The sequence below is a fragment of the Lactuca saligna genome, chromosome 8, assembly GCF_052625555.1.
Source record: "Lactuca saligna cultivar CGN05327 chromosome 8, ASM5262555v1, whole genome shotgun sequence".
NCBI lineage: Eukaryota > Viridiplantae > Streptophyta > Magnoliopsida > Asterales > Asteraceae > Lactuca > Lactuca saligna.
Window position 1 is genome coordinate 49038962 of NC_136424.1, and position 22604 is coordinate 49061565.

General features: G+C 37.9%; 1 protein-coding gene across 1 annotated transcript; it reads right to left on the minus strand.

Annotated features, from left to right (window-relative positions):
* Positions 1–21521: 21521 nt before the first annotated feature.
* Positions 21522–22597, minus strand: LOC145013047 (E3 ubiquitin-protein ligase RHA2A-like). Its single transcript, XM_078971847.1, has one exon. The coding sequence runs from the start codon at positions 22443–22445 to the stop codon at positions 21939–21941; it is 507 nt and encodes a 168-aa protein (XP_078827973.1). The 5' UTR covers positions 22446–22597; the 3' UTR covers positions 21522–21938.
* Between the last annotated feature and the right edge of the window lie 7 nt (positions 22598–22604).

Here is a 22604-nt window from a genome sequence, read left to right on the forward strand (position 1 = left end):
TAACCATTGTAGGGTAGAGCCTCTCATTCGAAAAATCATCTAGTCTGAGTGATATGTAATAGTATTCACGAGCTAGTTACGGGAAGATAGCAGGGACTTCTTCTGCAGCTGATGGCGGAGAGTGGATTGGTAATTACCCTAGGGAAAGCCTAGGATAAAAGTAGGGCGTGAAGCATTAGTAGTAGAAGGGATTTGGTGAAGTCAAGTCAGTTCTTGAGGAAAGTACGGATAAATGTAGAAGGTATTATGGGCCTGTACTACTGAAAGCAGAGGATCCGTACTCGAATCAACGAAGGCTAAGATGAATCTAGGATACTTGTAGTGTTTGAAATCCCTCCAGTTATGTTTAGTATTCTGATGGTTGTTATGATGTGTTTTTCGGAATGGTGGTGTTACGCCCTAGACCAGCAGTCAACAGTTCAGGTGCCGGTGAGGGATCAGGCTCAGGTTCTGGAGCCGAGCAGCTAGATGAGTAGACCAGGTATTTCATCTCCTTAGAGATCACGCACAACATACTAGACCAGACACCTGTGATCTTTGGCACGATCAAGGAGGGCATTCTTGAGCTTTTGGATGAGAGGTTGAGTGCTTTCCGCACTGAGATGGCGGCCATGATGGCGTCATGCACACTGACTTTCAAGGATTTCAGGGTTTGTGAAGCTCCAGACTGCGATGGGGCTTGGGACCCCATTGCGAGTACCGGATGGTTGGCAGATGTCGCCAATGCATTCCGCACCAACAAATGTCCTGAGGGGGACAAGGTTAGGTTTGTCTCTTATATTCTGAACGATAGGGCACGTAACTGGTGGAAGGAGGTTGGGAGAGCCATTGGTGATGATACAGTATTGGATACGGTGACTTGGAGTGACTTCACGACCAGGTTCAGGGCTAAGTTCGCACCTGTTATTGAGGTGAAATATCTTGCTAGGGAGTTTCAAGACCTCCAGCAGACGATAGAGATAATGGTGGAGATTACTGCCAAGTTTAGGGAGAGGGCCTTTTTCGTTCTGTAGTATGTGGCAGATGAGGAGATGAAAAAGGCTTGATACCATGAAATGCTGAGGAGCGATATCAGACAGTTTGTGAGTTGGTCCACCTGGAAGACGCTGGAGGATATGATAGAGAGGGCTCGTGAGAAGGAGATTGATTTAGAGATTGAGAGGAAGAGGAAGCCAGAGTCAGTGTCTGGCATAGAGGGTTTGGATAAAAATCCCAAGACAGATTCCTAAGGGAAGGGCCATCATGGCTGAGGCCGCTGCAACAAGTATGTCAGGGGGCACAACGGGGCATGTAGGGCTGGTAGTTCGGGCTACTTCAAGTGTGGCCGAACTAGACATGTTAGCAAGGATTGTACTAGTACTATCACCACCACTACAACATCTAATCTGATTTGCTTTCAGTGCAATCAGAAGGGACACAAGAAGGCCTAGTGTCCGAGTCTAGCATCAGCAGGATAGGTGGTGGCACCTGCTCCTACCATTTTGAGGATTATAGGCAGCCATCAGGGTAGGGCTGAGGTGTCGGTGGCGAAGAGCAGAGCCTTCCAGTTGACAATAGAGGAGGCACGATCAGCTCCTAATGTGGTTACGGGTATGTACCTTCTCCATTATATCTTTATTATTTTTTATTATTACTCATGTGTGTGTTTGTTTATAGGATCGTTCTTAGTGAACGATATATCAGCTATGGTACTCTTTGATTCGGGGGCTACCCGATGTTTTGTGTCGCTCGCACTTAGCAAGCATTTTAGTAGAGCTCCGGAGGAGTTGGATCGTCCACCTGATGTTGAGATAGCCGATGACAGGACTGTCAGGGTCGCGAGGGTTCATAGAGGATGTACACTTTGATTATTTGATGAGCAGTTTTTAGTGGACTTGGTTCCTACTCCCCTGTAAAGGAATAAGGTTATAGTTGGTATGGATTTGTTGAGCCCCAATGGGGGCAGTGATTGACTGCGAGCAGCAGCTAGAGGGGTTCGCACTCCTAGTGGGGGAGAGTTAGTGATCCATGGCAAGAGGCCACAGAGAGGACCAATATTCTGTTCAGCAGCGACGGCGAAACGCCACTTTCAGCAGGGTGGCACAGGATACGTCGCCTATGTGATGGATACCTTGGATAAGGGTAAGGCGACAGTTGATGATGTACCAGTAGTGCGAGAGTACCCGGACGTATTCTAGGAAGATTTTCCTGGGATACCTCCGATGCGACAGGTTGAGTTTAGGATTGATCTGGTCCCTGGTGCGGCTCCAATAGCTAAGGCACTATATCGGTTGGCTCCAACCGAGATGCAGGAGTTGTCTATGCAGCTGCAAAAGTTGGTAGACAAGGTTTTATCAGGGCGAGAAGTTCACCATAGGGATCCCCGATCCTTTTTGTGAAGAAGAAGGACGTGTCGCATCGCATGTGCATAGAGTAACGGGAGCTGAACAAGGTAACAGTAAAGAACCATTACCCACTTCCGAGGATCGATAATTTGTTTGACCAGCTTTAGGGACCATCTTTGTTCTCCAAGATTGATCTACGGTCAGGGTATCACCAGATGTGATTCAGGGATGATGATGTGTAGAAGACAGGTTTTAGGACTCGCTATGGTCATTATGAGTTTGTGGTGATGCTGTTTGGGCTCACCAATGCTCCAGTCGCATTCATGGACCTCATACACTGCATGTGCAGAGTGATGCTGGATTGGTCTGTAATAGTATTCATTGATTACATCTTGATTTACTCCAAGACCCACGAGCAGCATGAGGAGCACTTGAGAGAGGTGCTGGAAACACTAAGGAGGGAGATACTTTTTGTGAAGTTCTCCAAGTGTGAGTTCTGGTTGTACGAAGTGCAGTTTCTTAGGCACCTCGTCAACCAGAGGGTATTTTGGTAGATCCAGCCAAGATAGAGGTCGTGATGCAGTGGGGGATTCTGAGGTCTCCAACTGAGATTTGGAGTTTTCTGGGTCTGGCAGGTTATTACAGGAGATTTATCCAGGACTTCTCCAAGATTGCAGTTCCGTTGACCCGACTAACCAAGAAGTCGGTGGTTTTTCGCTGGGACCTGAGAAACAAGCAGCCTTTGAGACACTCAGACAGAGGTTGTGCGAGGCACCGATTCTTACTCTGCCAGAGGAAATAGATGACTTTGTAGTCTACTGTGATGCTTCAATCACAGGCACGGGAGCAGTGTTGATGAAGCGGGGTCATGTGATAGCTAATGCCTCAAGACAGCTGAAGCCTCACGAGGCTAACTATCCGATGCACGATTAAGATTTGGCAACATTACCTCTATGGGGTTCGTTGTACCATTTACGTGGACCATAAGAGTTTGAGGTACCTCATGGATCAGCCGAATATGAACATGAGGTAGCGTTGGTGGTTGGATGTGGTTAAGGATTATGATTGTGAGATCTTTTATCACCTGGGTAAGGACAACGTAGTGGCCGATGCCATGATCCTCAAGGTGGTAGTAGCCTCGATCCGTGACATCTGTCTGAGGATGAAAGTGATTACTCCTTTACTGGAGAAGATCTGAGAGGCACAGGTCAAGGGCCTGAAGGAGGAGCGTCGGAAGTGCGAGCGTATTATAGGCCAGGTGGCCTCTTTCGATTACGATAATCAGCCCTGGCCTCTTTCGATTACGATAATCATGGGCTGTTGAACCTGCATAGGAGGGTTTGGGTGTCGTACTGGGACGGAGTGCGGCAGGTATTGATGGATGAGGCCCACAATTCTAGGTTCTCCATCCATCCGGGAGCGACAATTATATACAGAGATCTTCGAGCCGATTATTGGTGGCCCTGCATGAAGCGGGATGTAGCTTAGTACGTAGAGTGATACCTGACCTGTTAGAAGGTCAAGGCAGAGCACCAGAGGCCTCACGACAAGATGCAGCCGTTAGACATTCCCGTGTGGAAATGGGAGGATATCACCATGGATTTCATTACTAAGCTTCCCAGGACCGCATGTGGGGTCGATTCGATATGGGTCATCGTGGATCGGTTGACCAAGAGCGCTCACTTGATACCGATCCAATGTCTGAGTCTAGCATCAACAGGATAGGTGATGACACCCGCTCCTAAACGGTCAGCCGTTGCCACCAAGTGACTGTCGAACCCTTTCCGCCTTGCTACTGTTGCTGCTGCCATTTCTGACGAGAAGAGAGGCTGAGAATTAGAGTCGGACGTTATGAGTCGTCTTTGTTCCACCTAAGTCGCTGAGCAATTATTGATTCCCAGCTAACAGCCACATTCCACGTTGTATTCACTCCTCCTTCTTCTTCAGTTCGTCATCGCCGCGTCTCCACTTTGTTGGCACCGCCGCTGCCCAGTTTCGTTGAAGACCAAGTTGTCACCAGACACTTGGCCTCTGTTGCTGTTGCGAACCATTGCTATGGACGCGACCTAGTGTCGTTTTTCTCCTACTCATCAATCTCATCATCAGCCACATCTTGCCATTGCAATACTGCCATCATTACCATCGTTATGTCGCTTGTGGTGCTGCTGCCATAGCCAAACGCCCCCAAGTGGGTTGCTGGATTCATTTGGAAGAAAAAAATATGTGGGTGTGTGTGTTTCTGTTGTAGAGTGTGTTGTGTGTGTGGTTTGTTTGGCCCGAAAATCAGGAAAGGCCACCACCACCGTGAGGTGGTGGTAGCCACCATGTGCCACCGCCGGCCACCACTAGGGTGACTGTGTATGTGTGTGTGTTCTATTTGGGTTTTTGCTTTGTAATATTGTAACCGATGCGAAAATAATAAAAGAAACTCATAACCACCACCGTAAGGTGGTGGCCACTGCTGTCAGCCGCAGTGTTGGGTGTCAGTGTGCCTCGTTTGCGTTTTGACTCGTATGGGATGCTTGGACATAATGGGCGTAATGAAACCCTAGTGGGCCCAATGAAACCCTAATGCACCCAATGAAGCCCTAATTGACATGAAAGCCCAAACATGTGACTAATGAGTTAGTATTGAGTTGGAAACCCTAATTAGGGTTTGGAAAACACTAATGTCATAAAACCCTAATTTTGCAGATTGATTGGGACCCGCTCTGGAATTAATTAATAAACGTAAAATATCAAATAATAATCATTGGAAAATTAACCTAATGCAATATTGGACTTAATGGATTAAGTCCTTAATGGGTTAGGTAGGAACACTAAACCCTAATCGTCATTTCATGTGAAAACCCTAATTTACTTGGGCTGTGAGTTGGGCCTTCCTATTGGGTTTTTCTGATTAGGTTATTGATGGGCCATCCAAGAATAATCATACGGACTAAGAATATAGGGATGGGCCTTAGGGTAAGATCATGTGAGGGTTTGGGCTCAATTTAGAAAATTAGGCCATAGGTGGGCCATAACTGGGCCTTAAGGATTATTAGAGGTTGGACCATTGGAATGCCAAATGTTTGGACTGGAGTAAACGGTAGGGCCTAAAGATAAGCTCATATATATTTTTAGGCCCAATTTGGAAAATTGTGCCATATGTTGGGCTTTGGCCCATTACTTGAATATTAGGACTTTGGAGTGTGAGTTGGACCTTTAGATTGGAACCAATTTAATTAATTGGGTATTGTTTGATGTTGGCAGATCGGGAATCTATCAACCAGCAGCTGGAGTTGCATCCGTAGGACTTCATCAGTTCCAGGTGAGTCTCCTCACCATACCAATGGGTCGAAGGCACCAATGTCGGCCCATTTTATGATATGTGATACACTATCTGAAGTTACGTTATGTGGAATGTTAGCGGGTTATGTGATAGGGAATATGTTAGTGATTATGTGGTATGCTAGTTGACTATATGGTATGTGTTATGTTAGTTGTCTTTGTGATACTTGCATGGAAGACCATGGGAGAGCCCATTACACCTGGATGTAAGACCATGTGGAGAGCCCATGGCTTTCGTACTAAAGACCATGTAGAGAGCCCATGGAAACAGGATGTAAGACCATGTGGGGAGCCCATGGCTTTCCTACTAAAGACCATAGGAGAGCCCATGACAGTTAGGTGTAAGACCATGTGGAGATCCCATGGCATCCTGGAGTAAGACCCTGGGGATGCGCCCACGGCATCCGTATATGTTTATATGTGTGGCTTATGTGATTGTTATTGTTTATGTAGATTTTATAGCTAATATGGATTGTGAGATTATGGGGACTATGTGGGGTATGCTTTGGGGAACTCACTAAGCTTTGTGCTTATGGTTTATAGTTTTGGTTTCAGGTATCATCGATTTGGAAAAGGAGGGCTCAGATTTATCGCAGTGCACACACCTATGATTTCCGTAATGAATGATTTTGGTATAAACTCTGATAAATGTTTTACTTAATGATGATTTGAAATGTTTAAAATAAATGGTATCAATGTTTTAGATATATTAAAAAAATTTACCCTTGATTTTTGGGTCGTTACATGCAATAATTAGTTAGTATGAAGGTAACTTGCGCGAGGGTGAAGAGGACTACAAATATATTACACCGAATTCAAATCCTGACCCAAGCATTGCACAACCCTCAAGGCATAATGACAACCACGATCGGCGGGGTTGTAGCTAAGAGTCATTCATGAATTGTAGGCCACCTGTATTTAATGGAGAAATTAATCCCATGGAGATTGAGGGAACATTTGATACTAGCAAGTGTGAGGATGAGGACAAGGTGATTTATGCTGCGACAATGTTAAAAGGGGAGGCTATACATTAGTGGGGTATGGTGAAAGAAGTTAGGGGGCATGATGCGGCCAAGATAATGACATGGGATGAGTTTACGAAAATCTTCATAGAAAAGTTTTGTTCTCGAATGACGATCAAGAAGTTGTAAAAAGAATTCTTAACATTGGAACAAAGTAATATGACAGTGAGAGAGTCCACTACCAAGTTCACTGATAAAGCTAGATTTACAGAGTTTTATGTGTCTACGGAAGAAAGGAGGGTTGAGAGGTATATTTGGGGACTAAAAACCGCCATTCGTGAATTTGTAGAAATTCAGAAACCAGGTTCCTTCCAGTCTGTTGTAGACGCCGTAGAAGGCCGAGAGCAAGAAAAGAGTCCTCAGGGTGAAAATAAGGATTCAGGAAAAAGGAAGTTGGAAAATTCAAATAGAGATTCAAAGAAAGGCAAGACTTCAACCTTAGATCGTAACTATGAGCAATGGTTTGGGAAAGAATAGTGTACTATATGCAAACAATTCCATAAGGGGGAGTGTAATATGAACCAAAGAACTTGCTACAAGTGTGGAAAGATAGGGTACATTGCTTCAGATTGTAAAATAGGGAAAATATGTTATGGGTGCGGATCCCCAGATCATATCAGTTCAAACTGTCCCCAAAATAAGGTAACAATAACAAACACAAGATGATAGAGAAAGGGAATCGGTCGGGAGATGAAAAGGCAAAAATGACAAGACTAAAAAGCAGGGCTTTCCATATGATAACTCAGGAAGCTTAAGATACCCCAATATAGTGGCATGTGCTTTCCTAGTAAACTCTGTATTTGTGGGTACTATTTGATGTAGGTGCAACCATTTTTTTCATTTCTTTTTGTAAGTGCCAAAATATAGGTGCAAAAGCTTTAAAAATAAAGATTGATGATGATCATTATGTAATCGTAAGAACGGAATTTGATGGTTACTTGATTTAAATAGATAGTTGTTTAGCACCACTAATACTACTACCCATAACACTATGAGATTTTGATTATTATGGTAGGAATGGATTGGTTGTCGAAAACCAAGCTAACATAGATTATAATAAGAAAGCTATTCAAGTATATGTACAAAATAGGAGAACATGATGTGACACATATACCATTTGTAAGGGAGTTTTCGAGAGTCCTATTAGTTAGCACCAACAAGGATGAAAGGGTTTATTTAATAGTTGCAGGACCTACTTGAAAAGGATGGGACGTTGTAGATGTGCATGGATTACCAAGAGTCAAAGAATGTGTAAGATCTTTACCAATTATGGAAGGTTAACTTTGTCACTTATGCTCTAAGTCATAAGCTAAGGAAGGAATCAAGTAAAATTCAAAATGATGAGAACTGATGTAATTATCAGTTTACTGGGTGAACTGAAGAAGAGTCAAAAAGAATCCATGATAGAGGATAAGCATAAATTTTTTAGATTTGTTTAACTGGTGTATTATGACACATTTAATGGGGACATGGGTGAATGATAATCCGGAACATAACTGATATGTTGTCACCGACGGGGATAGGATTTGAGATGTTACTCATTTCCTTTGATATTTAAATACTTGAGCATAATGGATGTGTTGTGCCAAGTGGGAAGGGAAGTGAACCATTGGTTCTTTCTGTAGATATCTAAAATGTTCCCTTAAATTGTATCATTGGGTGAAACATACTTGTGGGAAAAGTTATTAATGAGATCGTTTGCTTGCCTATTTATGATCAGAACCTTAGTTTCATGTCATCATTTTTGAAGAGTTTAAAATGAGAAATGAATTATATGGTCAAGAAGTTAAGGAATGTGGACATACAACTCATGAAAGCTCAGTGAATGTAACGACATGGGGAAATGTATGAGATAAGACGGTCGAATACCATTATTTGGTTGTTTAGTTCAAATTCCAAGGACGTAGTTTTTCAAATGGGGAAGTTTGTGATAACTCAAGTTAAAATAAAAGTATAAATATATAATTTGGTTATATTATTAAAATATTATAATGGGTGATTAATTAGGAGTAATTAGGTTTAATTATGAGAAATAATGAGGTTTAAACCCTCAAAACTGCCACACTTATTAATGTAACACCGAAAGTTTTGAAGGCCAAGAAAGGAAAGAAAAGCTCTAATTTTAAAGGTAGACTCGGCGAGTCCAAGGAGGGACTCGGCGAGTCCGAGCGGGATCCGGGTCAGGGTGTAAGTGGCCAACTCGGTGAGCCGGCCAAGTGGACTCGGCGAGTCCGGTCTGTGCGAGGAAACCTTAAGTCTGGGACTTTGGGCGCTATTTAAGCTTCTTATTCTCTCCATTAGGGTTCCTTAGAGCATCTCTCATTCAGAAAACGAAGCCTAAGCCTCCATTGTTGTGCATCCAAGCTTCCAATCCATTTTTGGGTGATTTGAAGGAAGAAGAGGGAGGGGAATCAGTGAAGCTTCAAGTATTAGCTTCAGATCTGGAGTTTGTGGAGGCTTTCTGAGGTAGTGAAGGTATTAATTCATTTCCTTCCCTTAGATCTAATTTTGGTTGTGAGTTTTGGGGCTTTTAAGCCATGATTAGCCACCCTTATGGGTTAGAAGCCGGATCTAGAGTTGCTACTTCAGATCCAAGTGTGTTATGGTCTGGAGAAGCATAAAGTATCAGCCATTGAATCGACTTTGAAGCCCCTTGGCCTTAAACCCTAGTTTATGGCATATTTGGCCTAGATCTCCTTCTCTACACATAAAGTTTGCAACTTTACGTGAGGAATAGGCTTGGGAAGGGTAGATCTACAGTTTGGAGTCCATGCATGACTCAAAATTCCTCTGCATGTAAGGAGAACTGAAGGGACTCGGCGAGTCCTTTGAGGGGACTCGGCGAGTAGCATGAAGTTGTAGAGAAACTCGACGAGTGGGATGAACAACTCGTCGAGTCATATGAAGATTGCCTTGTACTCGACGAGTCTGTTCTTAGACTCGGCGAGTCAGGTCGCGAAACCCCAAACCCTTCGAGTTGAGACTCGAATCAATGAGTCGAGTGGAGACTCAGTGAGTTGGACAGGTCGGGACTCAGAAATCGGTAGACTCGGCGAGTCGAGTCGCAAATGGAAGGAATCTGATCATTTTGAACTCGGCGAGTCAGTAGAGTGACTCGGCGAGTAGGGTTGACCTGGAAGGTTGATTTTGACCAGGACTTTGACCTTGACCAGGGTTGACTGGTTTGTCTTTCGGGGGTCAGTTAGACTCAATGTTGCTCTGATATTGGTAGTTCGGGGAGCAAGGGGAGTAGGAGTTCAGTGAGTTGCCGGGCAGCAGCTAGTGAGATCATCAGCAAGTTCAGCCAGTGCAGGTGAGTTTCCCTTTGTGTGAATGGGTCTAAGGCCACAATACCGGCCCATGTAGTTACGAGTAGAAGACCCGGGGTTAGCCCTAGGCACAGTATGCTAGTATGATTTTCAGGACGAGGTCCAGTAATAGCGGGCGGGTGCCCAAGGATTGTTTATATGATAGTTTATATTTGTTGTCTGTGTGATACATGTATGTGCCTGGTAGGCAGGTGAGTGTGGGCGAGGTCCCGTATCTCACCAATAGCAGAGTGTGGATGGGGTTCCACATCTCAATAGTCGCATAACAGGGGCGAGGCCCAAGTTAGGGAAGGAGTGAGGGTGGGTTGGGCCCGTATCTCACTACCACTAGGAGCGTGGACGAGGTTCCATGACTCATCAGTAGCAGTACATGGGCAAGGCCCAGGATAGGCGAGGCCTTAGGACAGAACCAGTTGTATGTGTTTAGTTATGTGTTGTGATATGTTTATGTGATATTAATTGTTGGCGGACGAGGCCCTGTAACAGGCGGGGCCTAAGTAAAACAGATCTGTATCCGAGCAGGGCTTGAAGCCAGGCGGGGCTGTTGTAGCGGGCGAGGCCCAAGGTAGCGGGCGTGGCCCAGTATGTGCAGTATGTGGTTATGTATGGTATGTGGTAGGGTGGGGAACTCACTAAGCTTCGTGCTTACGGTTTTCAGTTTTGGTTTCAGGTACTTCCGGTAGCGGAGGGAAGAGCTCGGGGTGATCGCATGGCACACACCTTAGATTAGACAGCCTGGGAATGTTTACTCTGATAATAAACATGTGTTTTGAAAACTTATACTCATATTATGTTTTGGAATTATGATTTTACTTTAAGTAATGATTTATTAAAAGAAATTTTTGGTCTTAAATTTTGGATCGTTACAATTAATATAGTAAATTCGAGCATGTGAAAAGATTTTAGTAGCTAAATCTTTGGCATTATATAAAACTCGAAAAACCCTATGAAAATCCACTAGAATTTCAAGAAAAGATTAAGAATCAATGGAGAAATCAGAGGTATAAGTTCTTCAAGATTTTCGGATACTTCTTGGCAATTAAGGTAATGTCTCTCTGATATTATCTCGATTGGTTGTTAAATAGGTTTATATGATTGTTTTATATGTTTTGGTTGAACCTATTGTCTCTTTTCTTGCCAAAATTATGAAAATGATGGAAATTTTGAAGTTGTTACATTAAAAATAAATGGTTGAAATCGTTTTAACTATACTTTGTTATTTTATAATGATTTACGAGTATATGTTAGTAGGAGGTGAAGATGATTAACAGTGACTTTATAGATTTATTGTAAATTATTTTGAGTGAAATTGAAGCTCAATATCTTTAAAAATGAAAATTTTCAGGCAAAGAATATGACTTTCAGGGCTTTATTTTGTTGGGTGGGTAAAAAAAAAAAAAAAAAAGGAAATGATTTGTTATTTTTTTCTTTTTTCTGTTTTAAAAATATATATATACACATGGTAGAATGTAACTAGTGGCTCGTGTATGTGAGTTTAAGCCGTATTGAGTTATTGTATGTGAGTTTAAGCCGTATTGAGTTATTGACTATTAAACTGTTTTTTATTGGCTAGAACCTATTACCTATTACTTTTTGTATTGAAAATTGAAATTTCATAAGTGGTCCCTGGAATATTAATAACTTAACAATTTTTTTTAAGTTTTTTTTAAATGATGTTTTCTTTAAAAGTTGGAAACATATTTTACAAAGACGGTCGGTGTAGGGTTTATAACCATTGAGGAGGAGGTGGGGAGTTCGAATCCAATTGGTGGTTTCTTATGGAGAATTTTTCTTTGGAATCCCATTAAAAGGGGTGAGGTTTGCCCTGTAAAGGAGTTCGAACCCGGGTTTCCGCTGTAAAAATCGGAAGGACTTCCGCTTGGTATTTGCCGTTCCAAACAAAAATAAAAACAAAAAAATTAAAAAAATAAATAAATAAAACGATAGTTCTTTTTAATATTAATATTATTTTGAAGTGATAAGTTTTGTATTTGAAAGATTTAATTGTTTTGACTTTTGGGTATTCGAATTTAAAGGGTGAAATTTTATTACGAACATTGTAAGTAATATAATGGTATAATAATTAGTTGGTCGAACAAAACATATGAATACTTGAACCAAAATAGACATGTATGATGTTTTTATAGGATTGTGGTCATAGAAAACTAGTTGGAGGAATATAGGGTATAGGATAGAACAAGCTTCGGTTAGAATTTGTCGATTACGAGGTGAGTTTTTCGTGTTCTGTGGTTATTCGCACATAAATGTTTGTCATGCATTTATTATGTGGTTTTTATTTATTTATCGACTGCATGTCTTTTGATAAGTATGGTTGTATACAAATGTTATTTTGAATTTGTTATCTACTATGTGTGTTTTTGAATGACATGTTTAATGGGAACGGGTGGGTGTTTAATCACCGTGATCATGACGGATGTGTGTGATCGGCGGTGATTAGAACTGAGAATTATACCCATTTCCTTGGATATTTAAAACAATGGATGATGAGTTATCTCAAGGAGAAGGGAAACGAACCTTTGGTTCTTTGTCTTGATAATTAATCGTTCCCCTAAATTATGTCATCAGGTGATATGTTTGTTGTATGATTTATCGAAACTATATGATAAAACCTTTTATTTATTTTTTAAGTGATGAACATGTATGTGCAACACGAACTCAATAGGCCCTAGGCTTAGCTATTTAGAAACTTTAAATGTGTGCAACCCAGGAAACTATTTAGCAAGTGGCAGAGAAAAGTCCAAGGAGAGGGATTGATATAGAAGACGACAAAGGAATTCCACAAAGACGTAACACCCGAAGTTGTTCAATTGAAGACTTTATTTTATTTTATTTTGCTTCCGATGTAGTTTAGTCTATAAGTAAATTAAAAATTGATCTTGGAAGATGTTGAAACGATTATTTATTATATAATCCATATATGAAAATTGGGGTGTTACACTTACAATGCCTTCGTGATTGCTTGCGGTCCTCTCCTTAATAGTTTTCTCTTTTTTTTAATCCTTCGATATGTGAATAGTAGTGTTGGGTGCATCACAGATCCTTGAAAAACCATTATGGTTAATTGGCTTCAAATGCCTAATTTGAAAACATCATAAAAAATCTAACATATAAAAAAATTCAACCGAATTCAACAGAAATGATTAAATTAAAATTTGAGAAATCATTACTAAAATTCTGGAAGTTGTCGTCGATTGATCATAACATCGGTCGACCAATTGGAGCCTTAGCATCGTAGGAAGGTGCATATCCATAATTGACAGTGAGGAGGCAGGCTCTGAATCCTTTTCCTTCCGAACGATTGCACACAACAGACAAACATTTTCCTTCTTTTTGCCTCTATCGATCTGTAATTTGATTGGAAGCGAGAGGATGCTTCCTTCACCTTGCTCGCTAGTCTTTTAGAGGCGTTGTGATTATTGGCATTAAGAACGAAGACGGTGTTGTGTGTGTTTAGGAAAGAGGTACGGTGTTTAATGGGATCAGTTCCAATGACTTGAACAACCCGTTTTCAACTTCACTTGCTCTCAGCCTCATACCAGCAAAGGCGAGGAAAACAACGTGTGGTAAAGGACGCTGACGACTTCTAAACTTAGCAAGGAGGTAAATGGGGGTCAACGGTGGTGCATTGGTGGTCTCGATAGAGGAAAAACGGGTCTCTGTTCACCTCTATACGGAAAATTGACACTGCAGTTGGCGGGTTACGAGATTTCTTTGTGTGACCTCTTGTTGTTTCTTACAGGTGGAGGCAAATGGTGTGTCATCGACTCCAAACATAAGCAGATGCATTGGGGAATCAACGGGCAAGAAGAGAAGATCGAGGAAAAGGATTGGAGGTAATGGCGGTCTTGGCTCCAAACCACCTAGTTTTGGCATCATTTTTGGAGCCGTCTACAAACTTGTCAACACCATAAGCCAAAACCGAAAACCACTCAAGCCTAAGCTCAAACCATGACATTGTTCCTAAGTTCATGTCTATTAATATATTTATGTCATGTAACATAAAAGTATTAAGTGTTTCTTAATCACCAACTAAAATTTTTATTTATCACATCTTGTACCTCCCCTAAATAAGCCAGCAAACATTTAATTCTTTAATTAGGGTGAATAAGGTATGGTATCAAAATTTTTCACTAATCAAGTTACATAATAATAATATTAACTTATTACGTTACTAACCAGTTTAGTCGTTATAAATTGATAACTATATTATGTATACTAGTTTTTTTCTAAATTTTTATTGTAATAGGTAAAATCGATCAAGACAATTAGGTATTTAGTTGATTGGTAAAGAATTTTGTTAAATAATTTTTTTTATTTACTCAATTTACTTATATTGTAGTAACTATTTAAAATTTTAAATTATCATGCTAATAATATTAACTAATGCAACTAAATCACTTATACCTATGTTTTTAAAATTCACAATTGAAATATATGAACTATCAGAATATTTGAAATTTTGTAACCTGCCATATCATGAAAACTTAATTAGTATAATTTTGGTTATCAGAGATATTAACTGCAAGTTTTTTTGTTTGGTTGATACTATGTTTGTTGATTTTCAGTAGTAGCCTTATATTTAATACCCAAAATAATTAAAATATTATATTAAAAAATATGAATAGTAAGAAACCAGATTTAATATATTACTATTCACAACATTAAAAATTAATAATAATAATTTTGGTTATCAAACATATTAACTGCAAGTTTTTTTGTTTGGTTGATACTATGTTTGTTGATTTTCGGTAGTAGCCTTATATTTAATACCCAAAATAATTAAAATATTATATTACAAAATATGAATAGTAAGAAACTAGATTTAATATATTACTATTCACAACATTAAAAATTAATAATAATAATAATAATAATAAACTATGTTAAAAATGGTTATTCATGGTAGACGGAGCCGAGTGGCTTCCGACACAGTTTAGAGGCGGTATTACCGGTACCGTCGGCACGACGAATCCAAGCATGTGAGGTATTTCTACAAGGGAGAATTCATAGGTTGTGTAGACCAATGAGAGAGAGAGAGAGAGAGAGAGAGAGTGAGAGAGAGAGAGAGAGAGAGAGAGAGAGTCAAGATCAAATAAGAAGGAAATTTTTGGTAGGAAGGTAAGAAGTTTTTTTTCTACATATTTTTTTCGCGAACAAACAAAATGAATCATTAGATGATTCATTTGTAAGATGATTCAGAAGAAAAAATTCTCAAAAAAACATCTCGATGATTCATTTATACAATGATTTTGTTGTTATTCACTAAAATTATCATAAAAATGAATTTTTTCTTAATTTACTTAAAAATGAATCATAAAAATATTTTTTTGGAAATTTTTTCTTGTGAATCATCTTACAAATGAATCATCTAGTGATTCATTTATTTTGTTCGTCAAAAAAATATGTAGAAAAAAAACTTCTTACCTTCCTATAAAAATAACTTTTTACCGGATCTATATCATATATATATATATATATATATATATGTGTGTGTGTGTGTGTGTGACATATTTTTTTCTTTTGATATTATTGTTTGAATTTATTAAAATTAATTATTTAAATATATTTTGGAAGACCTTCAATCGAGGTTGTCAAGATCGTGATCTTGATCGTAAGATACTGTGATCATACCTATAAAATCCTTGTCGGGTTGCTTTAGGATCGTTTTATATATAAGATCTTAGGATTGAGATCATAAGATCGAAATCCAATCCGATCCTACTACTCAATGAAATTTGCCATATTTTAAACCAATGTTTATTATATTTATAGTCTCTTTAACCTTCAGTCAATCGAAAATAACCTCATTCTTATACTATTTTGTGAATCTTCATTGACTAACAACCTTATAATTCATTTTCTCCTTTTACCTTGTATCCTTATTGATGGTAGAATTTTAGATTTAACTTTGGATTGTCATTAATTTCATTCTTCAATAGTTAAGCTCAACAATAAGGGTGAGCATTTTTAGAGTTTCTTTTCTTTTACTGCCCAAACGTTTTTCCTTGAGAGTTTGAGAAATTGTGGTTTTTATTCGGATTTCAAAAGTTGAAATTGTTACTGATTTCTTCTTTATAGTTAAAGAAAATAATATGTTAAATATTTAAAGCAAATAATATGAAAGTTGGGAGTTGCTACCGTTGTGTAATAAATAATTAGTCTTAATATTATTTAAAGCTTTTAACCATAAAATTAAATATTGCATGATCAAGCATCTTTTGAGCTATTTAACCATGATATGTGGAAAAAGTTTTATAAATGATAAATTACCTTTTTTTTATGGGATCATAGGATCTTGATACTGAACTTACGATCTTGATCTTGCAAACTTAAAAAACAATCTTACGTGGGATTCCAATCTTGACAACTTTACTTTCAATTTATCTAATATGTTTTATTTTCAACCTAAAAAATGTTTTTTCCCAGTTAAATACTATCACCCAATACTATTTGATAAGTTTATTTTCAACCAAATGTCTTCTAATCTAGTGATATCAGGTGGTGTCGTCACTTCTTAAGATTGAATGTTGAAGTACCGTTATGAACGTAGGTAGAAATAAAGCATAGTTCAGAAGTAAAATACAATATCATTCAAAAAAATACTATCACCCAAAATCGACCAACTATTTATATATTACTGTTTTTATTGATATTTATATACTATGCTATAAGTTTGTTTATGTTAACCTAGGTTTGAGTAGTAAATTACGTTGCATTAGACAATACGTATAAAAATTGGATTATTCGTGTATCCATGAATATGATCCATCAAAATAAATGGGCCTAAATAATTAAATACACGTGACCACCCATTCGATCCAGTCCAACAAAAGTACAAAAAATACTTTTTGTTCTATTATTCAGTGCTCATCATTTTTCAAGTTTTAGTGTTGAAATGTTTTCTTTTTTAAGCTTTAAGGTACAAATAATACTATATATCGTTCTTAATTTTTTTTTTTTTTTAAGAAATCGTATTATATTATAAGAAATAACTATTTTAAGCATGATAAACGATTGTTCTTATAAATTTATGAAATTGTGATGAGTAGTTACATCAACATCAAGTTTTTTTTCATCTAGCTTATGTTTTTGGTATATACAGATTCGAGTTATTATTGATAATTTTTTTTTCGATTTTGAAGATTATATGTTAAAAGGCTATGAGATAAAATCATCTTTGTTTTCAATACCTATTTTATTACAAACATGTTTTATTTGTATAAATATTTTGTGTTTTGAATGTATTTTGAGTGTTTGTTAGGTAGTTGTTGTTAATCAGTTTTTTATTATAAAAATAGCAAAATAAGATTAAAAAAACAAATAAAAGAATTAAGGGGCATATGGCAAACTCCACACCACTTGTTAATACCATCAAGTTGCATAATTTGTTGTGGAGGCAACAAGAAAGAGTGTGACAACTTGCTTTGTATCCATTACAACCAACTCAACCACTTGCAAACATTACCCTTTATTACTCGTAGTTGCTTTTTAATTCGCTTTTGCTTTATCGAAGTTGTGGTATCAAATATGTTAAATAGCTTAGGGCCATTCATCACGTATCAGGTTAGATTGAATTGAACTGTAATTGAATAAAAGCTTATCGAATTGATTTTCTTTTCACAACATCCTTTAAGAAAACCCATAGATCGTACTGGTACTGTATGTTAGAAATTTGGGTGTAGAAAGGCTTGAAAATTCTGAGAATTGTGATTATCACTTTCAAATCGAAGTATTTGGTAGTATTCCCAAATCTTCAATTGGATAAGACTCAGAGAGACAAGAACCGAGAATGTTTGATGATATTTTCGTATGTACCAGAAAATAAGACCAAAACCATCTTTAATATCTTTGTCTGAAAACTGTCATATGACAGTTTTAAACTGTCATAAAACCATAAAACTGCCATAAAACGGATATATGGATAAGGATCAAACCAATGATCAATTATCTGAAAATCAATTTTCTGATGCATTTTTTAATATAGTAACATATCCTATATAAAATTGATCCCAGCCATAAAAACCATAAAAACTGAAAATCGATCCCAGCCAGGGGCTGCCGCCCCTTGGACCCCGCTCCTAGGGGCGTTGCCCCCGGACCCCCGTTCGTTCAGGGGCTTCGCCCCTAAATGATAGTGTACTTTGAAACTTGATCAAACTTAAACAAATGTGTACTCCACACCTTCCTTACTTGTTTAATATTTATCAAGATCAGTTTTGGTCAACACAAAGTAATCTCGTTACACTTAAATAACATTGATGATCAAAATCACCAACACTGTAAGTATCTATCAACATCTCTTTAGGACATAAAATGCGCGTTCAATATCCTTTCCTGGCAGATTCTTGTGCCGACTTAAACTTAATTGCTTGTCACCATTTGAACATGTGAATGACTTCACAAATACTGCTAACTCAGGATATATTCCATTAGTAACGTAATACACACGCTTGTATGACGACCCATTTTCTAAGGTAGATGTAGTTGAATATCGTTGATTGGTCTAGAACATTGATGTCGTTGTTGGCACCCGGTAGACCAAAAATGCATGCCAAATCCAAATGTCATACGATGCCACTGCTTCTAAAATTATTGTCGGTTGCTTTTGATCACCTCGCATAAATTGACCACACCACGCATTATGACAAATTACTCAACCTCAAAGGATACAACCAATAGTACCAAGCATTTTAGGAAACCATGTTTGTTTTCATGTTTTTGTATATAGTTGATTAATATAGCTAATTATAGGCTTGCGTAAATAACGATTGTGGTAGAGGATAATCACAAATTTAGGAAACTTATAGACGATTGGGTTACTTTGATCTAATTTAAAGTATAGTAAAGTTTACTATAATTGTCTATTTTATTTGATTTTTATATACTAATATCTACTGGATCAGGTCCAGGGCTGGGGATTAGGGGTATCCCTATCATTATCCCCATCTCCATTTTTATTTATTTGGGGATGCCCCATCTCCGGTTAACTTGGGGATTTTCCGATCAAATTAGGTGTGGTTTTTGGGTCCCCCATTGTGTATGGGGATTTTTTTCCATCCTATTAATTACGTCATATTAGATGGCCTAATGGAGACAAAGTGAGTCTATATAGACCTAAATATTAGGGATGTGTATGGATCGGTTTGGAGGTGAAACTGAATCCAATGAGGAAAATTTGGTTTCGGGTTTTGAAACCTATTGGGTTATGTTTTTAATGGGTTCGGTTTTTGGGTTTATGGGTCGATATCTTCAATTTTTGGCCCCAGCCTATGTGTCAATGGATTTTGGGATTCAACCAATTTTCCAGCAATTCTAAACAAAATAAAACAAATTCAAAGCCTAAATTAGAGATGCACACAAAAACTGGATTGACTATTCAAAACCGGATCCAATCCGAATCCGGATTTGGTCAAAACCGGTTTTGACCAAACCGGATCGGTTCGGATTTAAAACCAGATTTTCAGTCGGATCGTAATCCTATATTCCAAATCGGATTTGATATCGAATCATAAACCGGATTCGCAAAAACCCGGATCCAAACCCGCCCAAAATCCGATTAAAACCCACTAAAATCGGTTTAAACCGGTTTTAAATCGGATTAGAATTGGATTCGGATTTTGGTTGGAACCGGATCGGTGACCGGATCCGGATCAGATTTTGACTGGATCGAATTTTTGATGACGTAAGCGAAACCGGATCAGATCGGATTCGGGTTTTGTGCACCTCTAGCCTAATTGTCTTCCTTGCATTGGGACTCGAGAGGCTATAAATGAGAGAATAGAACTTTTATCTCACTTGTTTGTTATTCACGAATCAACTAGGCGATTTACTGACTATCGGATGTGGCTCGTGTCTTTGTGATGCAGTTGTGCTCGTGTCACACACGTGACACACAGAGAGAGAGAGAGAGAGAAGGGGGGGTCATGCTTTTCAAATTTTTTATATTTATTATTTTAATAAAACAAAAAACGTTTATTAAAAGTATATTAAGTAATTAAATAATTAATAAATATATATTTCATCCGTCTCATATTTATTATCCACTTTTGATTTTTAAACTATTTATTATTTAACTTTGAGCTTAAATATTTTCATTTGTATTAAAAATTATTTGATGAAACTTATAACAATAAAAAGACATTTAAAACATAATTCATTTATTTATTTTGTATCAAGTATTATATATCAAAATTAAAAATATTTAACGTCACAGTCGAAGAATAAAAACTTCCAAAAAAAAAAGAACAATAAATATACGACTGAATAAATATTCGACTGAGAGAGTATGCTACATCGGTTTCTTGGGTTTGGGTCAGTTTCAAACCCATTTGGTCAGTTTAGTTTTAGTCGGGCGGTTCTAAACTCAAACTGAATTTTTCTGTTTTGAAAAATCTAAACCCAAAACTAACGGTTTGGATTCGATTCGGGTTTTATCGGTTTCTCGGTTTTGCTCAACTTTTTTGTATAATAGAAAAAAAATAATGACAAAAATAAAAACTCATTTTGTCAATTTGATTTCAGTACAAACCACTTGTGAATTAATTAAAGAAGAAAATTTTACATAGTCGTAGCAGGTAAACGAACAACAAACTGTGTCGTAATCTCTTTTTAGATGACAAAACTAATTCTTTTAAAAACATCTATAGATTTTGGGGTCATAACATTACAATTCATGACTCATTGGACTCTATTGAATAACTTCACAGCTTCTGGTGCAAGGAAACCGAAAGTATTAAATTCAAAAATGTATAAACGTGTGTTGATTTGTCATGGGCGCTTTCTCATATTTTGTCACTTTGAATGAACCGAATTTTTGGGTTTTGAAAAATCTAAACCCAAAACCGATGTTTTGAATGCGGTTATGGTTTTATCGATGTCACGGTTTTTCTCAACCTTTCTTGTACAATAGAAAAAAAAATAGAAAAAAAAAATTGACAAAATTACACTTAAAAGATCAAGTGATAACCCAAAAGTCACTATTATCCTATTATAATATTAACCCTAAACAAAATTATGTACAATAAAATTGATTAAGATACACGATATTTGAAGTTAAACACGCAATGTTCGAGTCTAAAAAACTTACTTTTATTTATAGGTTTTAGCTTTAAATTCTGAGGAAAAATAGTATTCAGAGAGTTATATTAGACCTCACGACTCACGAGTGTCTAAATAATAATCAATATGTCGACTTCTTTTCATGAAAATACTTATTTTGCGAAATATTATGATGGAGGCCACTAAAAACAATTTTACTAGAAAACTTGTCGCTTATTATAAATATTAAAAATGTAATTTTTTTATAAGTTTAAAAAGTAAAGATTTCCAATTTCTGGCATTTTTTGTGATTAATCACTACGCTTTTTTTTTTTTTTTTTTTATAATAAGCATCTTTAATGGAACTTTTTTGTTAATTTTCTCTCACTTAATATTTATTAAATAATTTTAAATTTTTATTATTTCAATTTTAACATTACAAACACTGAACAGTTAAATTGCAGTAAACGATCTGAATTATAACATTACATTTGAGAAGATCAGAAGAAAGAAACATTTGGAACAGTGAAACAAGAAACCACAGCCAAAAATCCCTTTTCGAAACATAGAAAGAAAGAAAGAAAAACCCTAAAAAGATGTCAAATATCAAAAATTGTCATCAACCCTTTCCAAAGAAAAAACCCTGCATCAAGGCGTTAAAAAAGACCTCTGGAACAGGTAAAAACATGGCGGAGACCTTTTTTCTAGAGCAGTAATTACCAAATCCAGACTAACGGACAACTATTCATGCGTCAAGTACCTGTCACTACAGCATTACCTCTGAAAATTTGACTATTTCTGCTCACGAGTACCTTATCAATTATCAATATCATCACAGATTCATCATTCAAGTATGTATATGTAGCTTCAATTCATCATCTAAAGGAGAACCAATCAACGACATCATCCGTCACACGGCGGCGTGTAATGGCCACGCGCTCATCAGAAACCAACGGCGACCTACAAAGCGGACAATTGAAGTTGAGATGATCAAGCCATCCGTCAAAACACTCCTTATGGAAGACGTGATGGCAGTCTAGCTTCCGGACTTGTTCACCGTCGGTGAGGCGGTTCAAACACACGACACATTCTGAAGAGGCCGGATCCGGTCGAGGGTCTGAACACAAGCTGTATTTGTAAGAGAAAACACGGTTTAGGTTGAGCTGATCGGCGAGGAGGATAAGTCCGGCTAAACCAGAGCCAACGGCGTCGAACAGCATAGCGTCGTCGACCTCATCGGATCGGTAGCGAGAGATTCCTAATGAGTGGAGGAAGGTGAAAACGAGTGAGCGGATGTAACAAACGCCGTTGGCGATGACGGCGAGTAGGAAAATTGGTAAGGAATCGGAGGAAACATCGGTAAGTTGGTTCTGTAAACCCATTGATAAAAAGTGAGAATTCACAGAGAGATTTGAATTTGATTTGAGAGAAGGGGGAGAGAAAAAGAGAAAGAGATTGAAGGTTAACGTGGTGGGATGAAAGCATAGACAGGCGGCGTGTGGTGGTTAAATACGCCTCGTTGTTGAAATGAAACAGAAGAA